Source organism: Tamandua tetradactyla, chromosome 2 (genome assembly GCF_023851605.1).
Source record: "Tamandua tetradactyla isolate mTamTet1 chromosome 2, mTamTet1.pri, whole genome shotgun sequence".
NCBI lineage: Eukaryota > Metazoa > Chordata > Mammalia > Pilosa > Myrmecophagidae > Tamandua > Tamandua tetradactyla.
In genome coordinates this window covers 215,595,004-215,610,933 of record NC_135328.1, presented here as the reverse complement: position 1 = coordinate 215,610,933, position 15,930 = coordinate 215,595,004, and the positions used below count along the sequence as shown (strand labels likewise).

The following is a 15,930-nucleotide window of genomic DNA, read 5'->3' as shown; positions in this document are numbered from 1 at the left end:
AGAGCATTTGTAGGTTTACAGAAAAATCATGCCTAAAGTACAGTTCCCATATAGCCCCTTACAGTTTTCCCCATTATTAACATTTTGTGTTAATATGGCATATTTTTTACAATTGATGAACCATTATTATTTACATTAGGGTTAATTCTGTGTTGTACAGTTCTATCGGTAGCTTTTAAAATTTTTTTTATTGTGGTAAACACAGCATAAAACTTCCCATTTTAACCACTTTCAAGGTTGCAATTCAATGGTATTAATTATGTTCACATTGTTGTGCTGCCATCACCACCATCTATTACCAAAACTTTTCCATCAGCCCAAACAGAAACTCTACATTCATTAAGCCATACTGTCCCATTTCCCACTTCTACTCCACCCCTGGTAACCTGTGCTCTAATTTCTGATTCTATGCTGTGCTATTTATTTATCAGAATACGGGTCACATTTCCCAGCCAGCTGACTAAAGGACCTTTTACTGAGAACCATTACCAATGCATTCACACACCCTCACGCACCCAGGGCCATCCATCCCTGTCCTCAGAGGCACACCCAACCCGGCCCTCCCTGGGCTGGAGGGTCACCGCACACTCTCCAGCGACAAGGCTGTCCTGCTCGAGGATCTCCAACCCACTCAGATCCTCTCCCTTTGCTTCTCCACTTCCCCCATTGCTTTTTCTCCACTAAAGTGTCCTAGAATTGGTGCAGATAAACGAGCTTCCTGAACCAGGTTCCCTGCATCCTTCCCAATCCCAGGGCCCGGAAAGCCTCTGCTTCCTGCTGTGAGGGTTAGAACAGAGAATCAATAGGTCTACTGCAGGATGGGCTTGCAGGGGTGGCCGTCTGCACCTCCCGCCTCCACAGCCAGCCTCCTTCTCAAGGTCCCTGTCGCCCGGGACCCAGCTGGGAGGTTCTACCCGCCAACCCCATGGTAAAATATCTTCCTGCCAAGCTCTTAAGAACACAAGTTTTAGGGCCTCTTTTCTATAGCTTCTCAGCATAGAAATATTGCTAATTTGCTTTAAAACACAGGTGTGTCTGTTTATCTCTCAAACCTAGTCATCCTGGCTATAAATTTCAAGGATTTTTTTTTTCCCAGGCCACCAGTACAGTCAGCCGGCTTGTTTGTTTGGATAACTGCTTCTGTCCTACTACACAGGGGTGTGACTGTCCCTCTCTTTTCCCCTCCAGCTCGCCCCCAGCAGAAAATAACCCAAAGAAGGCGGAAACCTCCCCCTAAGAGGCTGCTGGGGACTCAGTTTCCTTCCTCCAAAAAGGTTTAACAAGCTGGCTATCAAAATGTCTTAAACAAAGACAACTTCAGATTCTGCCATGTGGTTATTCAATTAACTCGTGGGGCTGGGGAGGGGAGGGGGGAGATGTAGCCTCAGGATGAAAACTCCTGATGGAACAGGAACTATGGGGCCTGGGGAGGAGAAGGCAGGAGACACAGCACCTATCACAGCGGGGATCCACCCAAAGTCACTTGGTGGGTTTACTTAAGACCAGGGCCACTGTGGAAAAGCTTAGGCCAGCTGCTGGAGTGGGCTTCAAGGACAAGGGGGCCATTGTCCAAGAAACAGACCATCTCCATTCCCAATGGGTACATGGACACCCAGAACCAGGCACACCCTAACAGACCAGTTCAGAAGCCAAATCCCCATCATCCATTTGTAATTACAGCCCCTGTTCCCAAAGCCACAAAACCATTAGTCACCAAACCACTGAAGGAGACCAGAAGCTCATGGCAAAGTAGGCCTGTCGGGGCTCCGCACATGAGATGACTCTTGATTTTACAGGCCAACTACTCACCCAAGACTGTTTCTTTTTTTTTTTGTTAATGTTTTTATTTAGAGAAATTTTAACAACATATAACAGTATTTCACAGAGAATACTAGAACACACACTCACGACCCTGCCACCCAGAACAAAAGCTATTAATGCTTTGTTAACACCGTTCAGTCTTTTCTTTTTTAAAAATATTTTTATTGTAAACCTTAACAAACAAACATACAAACATTCTATAAATAGTGTACAATCAATGGCCCACAACATCATCACATAGTTGTGTATTCATCACCATGATCATATTTTTTGAACATTTAAATCTCTCCAGCCAAAGAAATAAAAAAGAAAAAATTCATACATACCATACCCCTTACCCCTCCCTCTCATTGACCACTAGTGTTTCAATCTATTCAATTTATTTTAACCTTTGTTCCCCGTATTACTTGTTTATTTTTTATCCATATTTTTTACTCATCTGTCCATACCCTAGATAAAAGGAGCATCAGACGTAAGGTTTTCACAATCACACAGTTACACTGAGAAAGCTGTATCATTAACAATCATCTTCAAGAAACATGGCTTACTGTAGCAGCTCTACAGTTTCAGGCACTTCCCTCTAGCCACTCTAATACACCATAAACTAAAAAGGGGATATCTATATAATGTATGAGAATAAACTCCAGGATTACCTCTCGACTCTGTAATCTCTCAGCCACTGACGCTTTATTTTGTCTCATTTCTCTCTTGCCCCTTTTGGTAGAGAAGGTTTTCTCAATCCATTGAAACTGTGTCCCAGCTTATTTTAGGATTTCTGTCCACGTTGCCAGGGAGGTTTACACTCCTGGAAGTCACGTCCCACGTGGAGGGGGGAGGGCAGTAAGTTCACTTGCCATGGAAGCTTACAGAGAGAGAGGCCACATCTGCACAACAAAAGAGGTTCTCTGGGGGTGACTCTTAGGCCTAATTTTAAATAGGCTTAGCCTATCCTTTGCAGGGATAAGCTTCACAGGGGTGGACCCCAAGATTGAGGGCTCAGCCTATTGATTTGGTTGTCCCCACCGCTTGTGAGAATATCAGAAATTCTCCAAATGGGGAAGTTGAATTTTCCCCCACACTTGCCATTCCCCCAAGGGGACTCTGCAAATGCTTCTTTATTCACTCTTCAAATCACTCTGGGATTTATCATCACTCAAAACTGTCACACTTCACAAAATGGAACCAGACTTTTTAAAAGCCTACATCCACAGAATACAAGCAGAAACTGTCCTCCGGCAAAACCCCTCAGCTGAAAAGGAAAAAGTTTATGTCAAGGTACACAGAGAGAGGGCGATTATACTACATATTAGTTCCATGGTAGTCGTGAGGATTAAGACTTTGTTTAAATCCCAGACAACTAAAGTTCTTTGCAAATCTACTTGGAGCACATAATGGAATGTTAAAAAAAAAAAATACAGGTATCAACATACAGGAGAAATTTGCTTCCAGAAAAGTTATATAAATCTACCAAAAGATAACTTGCCCATAAAAAACTTTCAAGTCCACAAAAGAATAACTCAGAGAGAAGGCTGAACATGCTGTAAGAGAAAGGGAAAGAAACCAGGAATCCAGGACAAGAGAGCCGGGCAAAGCCAAGGGGACCACAACCAAAATAAACTCCAGATGGAACAAAGGTGGTTTTACTTCTTCTTACCTTTTTATTTTGTACATTTTCAAAGCCACAGAAAACTTGAAAGATGAGAGTACAATGAACATCCAAATGCCCTGTCCCCGGAGTCACGAATGGCTAACTTTGACCGCTTGGTGCTTCTCTGTGGAGGGTTTATGTGGAGATACTATTTCCTTCCCCAACCATTTGAAAGTAAGTTACAGACATCATATATCTCTTAAGGACATTCTTCTACATAAACATAATATCATTTTCACACCAAGGAATTTAATATTGGTCCAGTAATGTCCTCTGATGTACAACTCATATCTAAATTTCCTCAATTTCCTATCACTTCCAAATTGCCCGTTACAGGTTTTTAATTCAGATTTTAATCATTTGATGTTTAATCCAGGATCTGATCAAGGGTCCCGATTAACTTTGGTGGGTTTTGTTTGTTTATTTATTTATTTTTGTATGCTGTGTGGTGGGGGTCATTTTTATTTTTTTTTCCAGGTGAGTAGCCCATTATTACAGCATCATTTGTTGAATTTTTTTTGAGTGCATGGGCCAGGAATTAAACGTGGGTCTCTGGGTGCATGGGTGGTTCAGTGGTAGAATGCTTGCCTTCCATGTGGGAGATGCAGGTTCGATTTCCAGATCAGGCAAAAAAAATAAAATTGGGAGGTTCAATGGTGGCTCAGTGGCAAGAATTCTCGCCTGGCAAGCCAGAGACGTGGGTTCAACTTCCAGAGCCCGTCCATGCAAAAAAAAAAAACAGAAACAAAACCCAGGTTTCCCACATGGCAGGTGAGAATTCTACCATTAAACTACCCTTGTACTCTGTATCTAGTGTTTAATCTAGGTTCAGTCAAGGACACCAATTGCATTTGGTTGCCATGCCATCCTTCAGTCTTGAATGGCTCGCCAGCTTTTCTTTGTTTATCACGACACTAATATTTTTTAAGGGTCCAGGACCGTTGTCTTTAGAATGTTCCCCAATCTAGATTTGTTCAATTGTCTCCTCAGAATTACAGTGAGGTAAAACATTTTTGGCAAGAACCTACTGGAGCTGGAAATGTCCCACTAGAGGCACATAATGACAGGTTGGATCAAAGTTTTAATGTATTAAGTAGAAAGTAAAAATATTAGAAGAAAACCCAGGAAAAGAAAAGACTGAGAGAAGAAAATAATATGAAACAAAACCTAAAAGTCATGAAAGAAAATATTAAAAATCTTCTTATATGAAAATCAAAACTCTCTGAACGGAAAAATAATAAAGTCGAAAGAACAATGACAGATTGGGGAAAATATTCGTAACATACATTACACCCAATTAGCAAATTTCCTTAATATATAAAGAACACTGCATACCAATAAGAAAAAGATTGCCAACCTAAGAAATAGGCAAAGGATACAACCGTTTGTTCATAAATGACTCTTAAGAATATGAAGAAATGCTCTATTTTCTCATCAGAAAAATGCAAAATAAAATTATAATGATATACAACTTCTCATCTAACAGATTAGCAACAAACAAAAAGTTTGACAACTTTTAGACAAGGTATGGGGGAAATAGGTATTTTTGTACAAAATTAGTGGATGTATAAAATGTTACTATCTCTTGGGTGCTTGCCTTCCATGTGGGAGCCCCGGGTTCAATCTCCCAGCCATGCACCCAAAAAGCAAGAACAAAAAAAGCTACTATCTCCATGGAGGCCAACTGGCAATCGTAACATTTTAAACACATACACGAATGTTTTGCACTAGCAATTCTGCCTGAAGTAGTTGTTGGTTTTTTTTTTTAATGTTTAATTGTTATTACGATTTTGAAACTCCCATTTAAAACACTATAAAAAAACACTCAAAAATATATACTCAATTCCTCAAACATACAAACACATTCCATCTGATTTGTATTTTTAAACAAAGTGTTAATATATCTAAGGATCTAAGAAAACCAATGGTAAACATTTTATATTAGCCAAATTAATGAGCTACAATACAATAAGAATGATAAATTCAGAGAAAATTAGGAATGATCCTGCCAGCGGTATCTGAACAAAATTTATGTATGTTTGAAGCACATGGAGCAAAAAGAAAACTAAAAGAAGCAGGACTGAGACTAGGATCAGGCGAGTGAGTTCTGAGGGCTGACCCAGTAGGTACCTCCTTCCATTTTACATCTGGGGGGCCTCACCACCTTCCCAGTCCTGGCCCTGGAGAAAGGCCTGCTTCTCTGGCACTGTCATTTTAAGAGCTACCTCACTCATTTTAGAAAACACAGTTTAAAGAATTATCATGGGCAGGAAAGTATCACCTTATAGATTACTCATTAATTTACACAGGAGAAAAGGTATTTTTATTCTGGAGAAAACTGGCAGATATCACTTTAACCAAGATGTCAAACTTAACATCACCAAAAATGAACCTGTAGGAATCTATCCTATAGAGACCTGTGAAGGTTAATTCTATGTGTCAACTTGGCTAGGTTATGGTGTCCAGTTGGTTAGTCAACAACACTGGCCTACATGTTGCTGTGGAGAGAGCTCGTGGATGGCATTAGCATCTGCCAGCAGTTGACTTTAATAAAGAGACTGACCTTGATAATGTGGGTGGGTCTCACCCAGTCAGGTGGAGCCTTATGTGAGGGTTCCTGGAAGAAGGATTTCTGACACAAGACAACACCCTCCACTCCTCCCTGACTTTCCAACCTATGGAGACTCTTATTGGCCAGACTCTTCCAGCTCAGGCCTGCCCCATGGAATTGTGACTTGCCAGCCCTTACAATTATGTAAGCCATATCCTTATAATAAATCTCTTTACATATATATATATATATATATATCGTATGCTGTATACAGGATATACACACACACACACACACATATAACCGTCTGCCTCTCTAGAGAACCCTGACTGATGCAGACTATACACAAATGCACTAAGATGTCTGCAGAGGAATATTCTTTACTGTAATACAAGATAGAGAGCCTCTGTGCTCACCCAAAGTATGAAAGTAAAACCAAGCAACAGAACCAAAGCATATAAAAATCAAAGTATAACCAAGCAACAGAATGCCATGGAATCATTAAAAAGAGTGAGTTGGTTCTAAATTACCTTAGATGAGTTCCTCAGCCTCTCTGCGCCTCAGTTTATTTGTTTGTAAAATGGGGATAGGAATGGCACTAACTTCACAGGGTGTCATGAGGAGTAAATGAGGTAATATAAGTAAAGCACTTATAATGATATCGAGCACACAGCAAGTGCTCAAGAGGCATTAGGTAAATGATCACAAAGACGATGATGGTGGTGGTGGTGGTGGTGAAGGTATGGAATGGCTTAAGTTATTGTTAAATGAAAATGGTAAGGTACACAGCACCATGTATCTCAGTGTTGGGGACCACATATCTAGTGTGTGCGTACAAGTGTGTGGTTGCCTGTGTGTGGATGTCCTTGCATATGTGTAGACTGGTATATAAACAAGGTGCTGCTTCACAGAGGTCACTTTGTGGGAGGGGAACTGGGTGGCTGAACATCCAGGGAGGGAGGAAGTCTTAGTTTTCAACATATATACTTTTGAATTATGTACTATGTATGTGACCTACTAAAAATATGAATGATTTTTTTAAAGAAAGTGGAATGGAGTCAGAAGATCAGAATAAAAGAAAAATACTCCTCTGGCTGGTCCCTCTGGTCCAGCACCGCATCTGATGTTGGGCACCTGAACCCCCACCATCACAGTCTGTGAATTGTGAGGTCTTCTTCTCTTCATGTAAGGTCAGGAAGTAAGAATGAGGGGCCAGCAAGACACCCAAGACAAATGTCCAGGCACGTGGGCAGCTAAGGAGAAGCACTGTAGTAGTGAGGGAGATGCCCTGGGCTCTGTGCTTGTCCCAGCTGATTGTACTCTATCGCGCTGCAGCAGAAGCCCTGGGGGCTGCTCCAGGCAGGCAAGAGGTAGTGGGGACAGGCTGAGATGCACCCACAGCCCATCTGCTTGCCTGGAAGCCTCACCAAGTCCTCCTAAGAATCACCACACCCCAGCTTCTTGCAGCACCAGGGGTACTCTGAGGCATGTCCTGTGCCCTGCGTGCCTGTGCCAATGGCATCCACACACAGAGGGGGGCTGACCCATTGCCAGGGCCGGAAGCCGGATGTGCAGCACACTCACAATCACAGGTCTCGCTCAGTAACCTTGGCAGTGACCTGACCGCTTTTGGCTCCCTCCTTTGTAAATAAGATCTGATGAATCCATGGCTCAGAAATGCTACTTTACCAGCTTAACATCATCAAATCATCCTGGCAGTGTTCATACTTGATGTATTTAAACCAGCTCCCCACCACTCCTGCCCCTAAAGTGAAGCATGATATATTACAAATGAGAAATGATTAAAATGTCTCTACCTGGAGAGAACAGAAAAAAAATCTACAGGGTCAGAAACAAGTTTGTATCATGATTCTGTAGCAGAGGAATATTCTACAAGGGCCAATGGCCTTGTCTGAGCAGAGAGGTCCAGGCTAACTGGTCTCCTTGGAAACTGACGCCAAGGCTGACCTGGTGGTTTAGCAGGAAGAAAAGGGGTGGGGTCCACATTCTGAGGGGTGTCTGAATCCCCAGGTACTCTGATCTCCACAAAGAGACTCATGTGCAAGATCCAGGAATGCAGAAGGTCAAGATGGCAACTTCGTCTCCTGCAGGACAATTTTCAGATCAAGGATCCCAGTAGCAAGAAGCAAGTGGGCTGGCTCCCTGGGCACTGCCCAGGCCTAAGGAACCTTAATTGGAGTTGGTCTTTAAAAACCTCCCACCCAGCTCTCCAGGCAGGAGTGGATGTGGAAGTGGGTCACGTTCTCCCACTTGAAAAGGGTGTCCCTGTCAGGCTCCAACCTCATTTTAAGAAGTCCACACAAGTAACTGGGTCTCCTGGCTGCCATACCAGCCATTTCCTCCAAATCAGATACTGAAGGATTTTGCAGCCTGGACAAAAGGAGACACTGACAAACACCCGGGTGCCATGTATGGTGACAGGTCAGGGGTGAAGATGGCTTTGCCCAGGGATAAGCTGTGTGGGCTGTGAGTTGCTGCTAGGTACGCTCTCTCCAGCATAACCATAGGGGTTCCAAAGGAACTGATACTTGTGGACACCTGTGTCCTTGAGCCCATTTTGGGTCAGTGTCTGCACAGTGAGGTGGGGGCAGCGTTTTCTCTTCGCTGAGTCTATCCAGCACCAGGCCCCTGGAAGCGCAAAGCACACCGTATTCTTGCTCTCCCTCTCTGGCCAGGGCTGGGGTAGAACGGGCAGACAGCCAGCAAAGGCTTCTGCCCACATTCAGAGGGAGAGGCAGGTGACAGGACCACGCAGCTTATCCCTGGGCAAAGCCATCTTCACCCCTGACCTGTCACCATACATGGCACCCGGGTGTTCGTGTCTCCTTTTGTCCAGGCCGCAGAATCACTCCTGCTTTCTAAAGTTGGCAGGAAAAGGATTCTGGAGAGACAAGGTCTGGTTGCCATTATATAAGGAAAGCACAGGGTTGTGACATAACTTGAAACTCCAGGAAAAAGTCCAGCACTGTGATCCTTCCTCCCCGACCTGAGTATAAGTAACAGTGAAAGGGTTAAGGCTTCAGGGAAATAGCTCTTGCATAGTGGCTGCAGGGCGCTAAGTGTTTCTAAAGATGCCCACACAAGTGCAGCTTTTATCAAGTGGGACACCAAAGGATGGCTTCAATCCACTAATTCCCTTGCTATTCTAGAATGCCCACTCAGGGCAGTTAATAAGTGGGGATGGCAGCTACCTCTGGAAATTACATCCCAACTTGCTTCTCAGAGAGCAAAGTCCTCTCACCGATATGTTTTCTCTATTCACATCAATCCCAACTAGATGAGGAGCCTCTTGCCCCTGGACTCTAAACTTTGCATGGGGAAAAACTATTTTTATCCTGCTTTCGACAGTGTTTCCAGTACCTAGATGGTGCCCGGATCACAATAAAGGATCAATACATATTCATTAAGTGAATCAATGAATAATCAAAAGCGAGGGGAGCAAGGGAGAACGGTGGACAACTATCACTTCTTATTATCTTGCAGCCAAGCCCTTCCCCCCCCCCCACCTCAGTTCTGCCTCCTCGGTTGCGTTTCCCTGGACAGTGTGCTCACCTTCCTACAGAAGTTTAGTCAGGACAGGGTTAGTGTGCTCGCCTTCCTACAGAAGTTTAGTCAGGACAGGACAACCCGGAGCCAAGAAGACATGGGCACAACACTCAATTCATAGGGAACTGCAGTAGGGAGAAACGGTGTCTGGTCCGTCCCCCCGAGCTGTGCTCACCACGATGGACACTCCCCTCTGCAGACGGTCATCATTACCTTTTTAACAAGGCTTGGTGGAGGATAAGGGCAAAATAGAGCTTTAACAACCGAGTAAAGCAGCCACTGGTGTTTAGTTCCCTTTCATAAAAGAAGTTCAAAAGCATTTTGGCTCATACATCGTTATGCCCCTGAGAGCTATGAAGATTCACGTAGCATCCCCAATTACAACTGGGGAAAACAAGGCAAGGAGAGGTTAATTATTTTGTCCAAGACTCAACAAAACAGGAAAAGGGACTGGGATTCAAACTTTGCAGCAGCCAGTAAGCCAACTCCCGCCACCCGAAGAACTTTACCCACTGCAGGCTTCAGGAAGATTTTTGTTTTCTTCTCTACAGTTTCTGCTGAGAGGTAGTTTATAACACGCTGCTCAGGGCACACACTCTGCCCCTGACCGGCATGACCTCAAACAAGGCACTTAACCTTTCCAGGCTTCAGTTTTGTCACGTGTAAAATGGTCATGATGCTACATATCTCAGAGAGTACAGTGAGGAATAAATGAGACCATTCACTTCTCATATTCTAAATGAACACATACCATTCTCATATTAAGAAAACCAGTTACACGAGAAAAAGGTTGCACCCACTTTGGGTTTAGTATTTACAAGGTTACAGATGACATGGGACTAACAGGCATTTCTGATTCTGCGAATGAAATGCCCCAGGACACAGGAAGTGACGCACAACAAGACCCATTTGACTTCCACTAACTCATGTTGCTCTTCTAAGGTCAGCAGAGATAGAGGCACACATGGGCCCTAATTGACAATGGGGTGCCTGCATGAGGATGAAAAGCCTACTAACAGCACCCAGTCTAAAGAGGCCAGCTCTGGGTCCTGCTGAGCTGTACCCCTGGTTTGAAATGCCAACTCTCAGCCTGCTCTGCTGAGCTTCCCAAGTCTTCTCAGCCCAGACCACAGACAGCCAATGCTTTCTAGGTACCACTGTGTTCCTAATCAATTGAGCAAACAGGAAGTTCCAGAGGTGACGGTGCTGGGAACCCTGCGGAGGGCGTGGGGATATTCTGAGGAAACCTGGAAGCGAAGAGAGGGTTGGTGGGAGTAGGAGAGTTATCCAGTCAATCTTGGTATTCCCCCTCCCCAACAACGGAACTGGGATATGTGTGTATGTCCTTGAGGCACATAGAAAGAACAGCAATAGCAGAACTCCAAGGTCAATAAAGAGTCACTGCCAAGCAAATACCTTAATTCATGCAGAGAAGGACATGGAACATACTGCTGTAGAAGACAAGATGCTAAGAGCTGGCCATATTCATTCATTCAATTTAAGAAATGTTTATGGATTATCTACATACACTCAGGGAGGGGAAACAGCTCAAAGGAATCTGAAGAACACACAGACACCCACGTAATCTGTTCCTTCATGGACGTAATGGATAGTGCCCACCTGTCCTGGGCGCCTAGGCCAGAGAAGTGTGGAACCTCAGATTAACCCTTGAGATGGGAATCAACCCAACAATGGCGACCTGCTGGCTTCCAAAAGCCTGCTTAGGACAAGGATGGCCCACTTCCACCACTCTTCTTCCAAGTCTGCATTCAAGTTTTCTCCAAGACCCCCAAGAAAACCTCCTGTCCAGTGAATTTCCACTCTTCCGACCCCTAATCTGTCATGTTCCAGCTGCACTGGGCTTCCTGCTCCTGCTGCCCTCTCTGTCCATGGAGCTGTCCCTATGGATCTTTGTTGCTGGCTCTTTTTTTTTTTTAAAGAGAGAGGGAGGAAGGGAAGGAAAGACAGAGAGAAGGAAGGAAGGATGAAAGGAAGGAAGGGAGGAAGAAAGGGAAACATCTTTAAACATTTTCTTGTTTTATTGTATTTTGTTTGTTTTGTTTGTTTTTTACATGGGCTGGGGCCGGGAATCGAACCGAGGTCCTCCGGCATGGCAGGCAAGCACTTTGCCCGCTGAGCCACCGCGGCCCGCCCAGCTGGCTCCTTTTTATCATCCATGTTTTCATTCAAAAGTCACCTCTTCAGAGCTAGCTAAAGTTATGACCCTAACCCTCATCCCAGTCACTCTCTACTGCAGTGCCTTGTTTTATTTTCCCCTTGTCTCCTTTTGTCCTACATTATTTTGTTCACTTGTTTGCTGTCTGTCTCTCCTACTGGAGTATAAGCTTCATTAGACCATGCATCTTAGCTGCTCTTACTCTTGGCTGTATCTCCAGCACCTCCTACAGTCCTGGCACATAGCAGGTGCTTGATAATCCATTCAACCTAACAAACATTCACTGAGTGCCTATAAAGTCTAAGCAATAGGCTACTTCAGTGCACAAAACACTAAGTGCGAGATGCTGTTCTAAGCATCTATTAGATATTACTTAATTTAATCGACCCAACAAGTACCTGAGGGAAGTATTATTCTTTTATTGATGGGGAAACTGAAAGGTTAAGTTACTTGCTGAAGGTCATGCAGCTCCTAAAGACAGAATCAAGATCCAAATGCAGATAGTCTTGGTACAAAGTCCATGTTCTGGTTAAGAGCTAAGCTTCATGTTTACTGAGTATCATATAACCACTAGCAGCACCTTTGGTGGCCTTCCCCATAGGCAGGGAAGGAGAGAGAACAGGCCCTTTAAGGAAGGGCTGGCCTGTTCGAAGAGCATGAGGAGGCGAGGGGCTGCTGGGTTTACTGTGTGTTACCTTGGTGAAAGATTCACAAGGAAACATGGTCTAATAAAAAAGAAAGGGACAAGGGGAGGATTTCTGGGTTCTAGTTTTAGGTACTATGAGGCACCCAGGCAAGTTAACGATTATTTGATGATTTACACGTTATGCAGGGGCCCTGTGTAGATACAGCTGAGGGATCAAGGATAAATCCAACAAATATTTTGACCTCAGAAAGTTTAGACTCATGTACATACACATGGAGCTGAAATAAGGGTTGGAAGTGTCAGACACCATACTCTCAGGGTGACAGAAGGGGACTGGCCTATATAACCCCCAAAGTCCTCTTGCTCTTATATTCTGACAGCACAATTTGGAGCGGCAGGGAGAGCAAGCTTTAGCCTCGTTCATGGCTCAAGTTCATGGCCACTAAGTTGTTTTTCCAACCACCATGAGAAAAGTCCCAATTTCTTTGTGCAACATCTTACAACAGAGGCAGGGCAATGATGTTCCCATTTAAATAAAGGAGACAGATAAGGGAACAAAGTCAAGTGTTCTGCCCTCTTCCACTTATAACTGGTTTTTATATCTACAAGCCCTCTTTTATCAAGGAGGTGGTGACCTGTTCTGGGAGCACCTTTCTGATAGCACGGAACTGCTCTGAGTTAAACCACAAGGTCCACTAGACTATAAGCTTGAAGTCAGGCATGAGAGCTTATTCATGTCTGCGTTACTAGAGTCTAGCACAATAGTTGCTGAACTAAACCTGAGCATAGCCAAGTCTAGAAATTCTCTACCCCAAGCTTTGTTTTAAAGCTCTCAGCCTCCTGCAGGGGGGAACGACTGGTTCCACCTCTTCTCCCCAATCCTACTGTTACCAGCCTGGCCCCAACTCACCCCCATCATCTCTTGCCAGGTAGCTGCAAAAGTCTGTCTCCCAACTGGTGTATCTGTTTCTACCTCTGCTTCTTATAATCCAGTCTCTGTACAGCAGCCAGAGTAATCTTTTTAAACTTAAATTAGATCTTATCATCTCCCTGTTTAAAATTCCCCAGTGGATTCCAAGTGTACTTGGAATAAAACCCCAACTCATAACGACCTACAAATTCTTACATGTTCTGGCCACTACCCACCTTCAAAGCATTTACCACTACTGGAATTATTGTTTGCTTATCTGTTTACTTGTTTATTGCCTGTCTCCCCTCCGTTTAGAATATGAGCTCCACAAGAGCTAGAACTTCATATCTGTCTTCTTCACTCTGTATCCCCATTACTTGGAACGATGCCTGGCATATAGTAAGCAAATGAATGAATCTCTGTCCCATAGAGGTGGTCTGTATTTACAGAGATCACTAACTCCACCAGGAAATCATGAATGACACGCTGGCATTTAACAGCAATTGTCTTTATTTGTGATTCAAGTCCTGCTTTAAATCAGAGAAAGTCCTTGGTATCTCTGGACACCTTAATGGCACAGGAGATCAGTATCACTTAGCGTTTAAGGCCAGGAACTAGAGCCCAGCGGTTGTAGCAGGAAGCTGAGAGCCAAGAAACTTTAGGAGAGAACTTCAGCACAAACTCTTACCTCTAGATCCCTTACCAACAAACCCTCAACCTCATTATCCAGCAGTAGGCCAGGCACACTTCCCTAAGCCCTGTGAGTGACAGAAGACAAAGTAATTAACAGCTGGAGCATACTTCAGATCCTCAGATAGGAGGTGCTGAAAGCCACACATCTCATTATTCATAAAACTCTTGACTTGCTGCCAATCCAGCCCCTTCCACCTTCCCAAGAGCCCACCTGACAGCAGGTACTGCTCACACAAGTTCAGCACATAGAAGGCAGGCCTCAGGGGCCTATGTGTCTAGATCCAAGTGTCTTGGTTATCAAATTCAAGAAAAAAGCAAGGTGGCTGAAGATGGGGGTAATGAAAAGGGGGTGAGAAGTGCAGTTTGGGGCTCTGGGTGGTTGCTTTTGCAGGATCGCATACACACCACACCGGTGAGACATGTGCCTCCAGTGTGCACCTTCTAAGAACACTCACCAGGTTGAGGTGGAAATGGGGAAACGATAGTAAAACAATGGCTCAATCAAACTAGGGAGAAAGGAATGGTGACTCAGCGGCAAGTCCTTGAAAGCGTTTAGTTTGGGAAAATATGGAGGGGCTCTACACGGAGGGTAAGTAAGCGGCCAGAATGCTGAGTGGGACGCGACTGTGGAAGAGACCGGGCATGGACACCAAAAGGGCTGACGGGCGATGACAATCCCAGCCGACGCGGTGGGTTGAGCAACAGGGTGGGAGACTCGGCCACCTGTGGAGACGAACCTCGGGCGAAGGTGACGAAGGCAGGAGGGTGGTCTGCGGCGGGGTCCGGAGCAGCTGGGTGGCGACGGCGGGACCGGCGGGGAGGAGGCCCGACCCAGGCCAGGGCGCAGAGCCGCCGGGGTCGGGCGGAGCCGGTAGGTCAGAGGCGGTCTGGGGGCGCCCACCGCAGCCCCTCCCCGGGAGACAAAGGGCCTGCAGCTTCCCCGAGCCCCGGCGCGGCGCGGGCCCTGGCGCTGCGGGCGGGCCACCCTGCCGCTTACCTGGGCCGCCCGACCCGGCCCGGCGGGCGGAGCTGCAGGTCCGGAGCGCGACTCGCGGCGGCCTGTTCCGGGGCGCGCTCAGCGCGAGCAGCCGCAGCGGCGGCGGCGGCGGCGGCAGCAGCGGCAGCAGCAGCAGCAGCGGGAGCGGCCGAAGCCTCCGCCTCCCGCTCAGTGAATCACCGCGGCTGGGAGGGAGCGAGGCGCCAGGCCGCCGGGAAGGGACCGGCAGAGGGGGTGGCATCGGGCTGCGCGGGCGGCGCAGTCAGGCGACGGCAACGCCCCCGGGAGGAGACCGCCGGGGGGGGGGGGGCGCAGGAGGCGGGGCCTGTGGAGCAGGGGCAGGGCCCCAGGGCGCACATTGGATCAATCAGGCCACAGGGCGGGGCCTTCGGGACGCGCACTGGGCGCTTCAGGCTATGGGGCGGGGCACGGAGGCTTGGGGGCGGGGCCAGGGGATGCGCGGGTGGGTCGGAGCAGAAGGAGCGAGTCCTGGGGTTGGGAAGGGAAAGTCGGGCAGGGCTCGAGGAGCAGGCGGCTTGAGGGAGGGGCCGGAGCAAGGACGGAGCTGGCGCTGCGGCAAAGCAACTCAGCCTGTCCCTAGCTGCTCCTGGAGCAGAGTGATCCCGTCAAAATAATGGCCTCTCCCACACACCGGTCTATGTTTAAAAACGGGAGAGGCCACATGGGGCTGAATTTTCGGGGAGGCTGATTTACCCAGGATCTAAAACGCACGATGTTGCAAAACATCTAGAGGCGTGGTCTTCTGCTTCACTGAGTGGGGACTTCGCTACCTTCCGGGCCGTGAATTTGAGGCCTGCCTCTCCTAGGGTTCTTATCCTGGAGTCGATGGACCCCAGAGAGCCTAGGGATGGGCCTCCAGGGGTCCGTTAAACTCAGTATATTTTTCTATTTGTAATGCAT

General features: G+C 46.2%; 1 protein-coding gene across 2 annotated transcripts in view; it reads right to left on the bottom strand.

Moving 5' to 3' along the window:
• CTNNBIP1 (catenin beta interacting protein 1) overlaps positions 1–15,263 on the bottom strand; it is a 47,841-nt gene extending 32,578 nt beyond the window's left edge. Inside the window, exon 1 of one of the 2 annotated variants that reach the window (XM_077151382.1) lies at positions 15,010–15,263. In XM_077151382.1, coding sequence (XP_077007497.1) covers positions 15,010–15,250 — 241 coding nt within the window. In that variant the 5' untranslated portion in view covers positions 15,251–15,263. The remainder of the gene's footprint in view (positions 1–15,009) is intronic. The other variant, XM_077151384.1, reaches the window with a different exon arrangement.
• Positions 15,264–15,930: the final 667 nt, after the last annotated feature.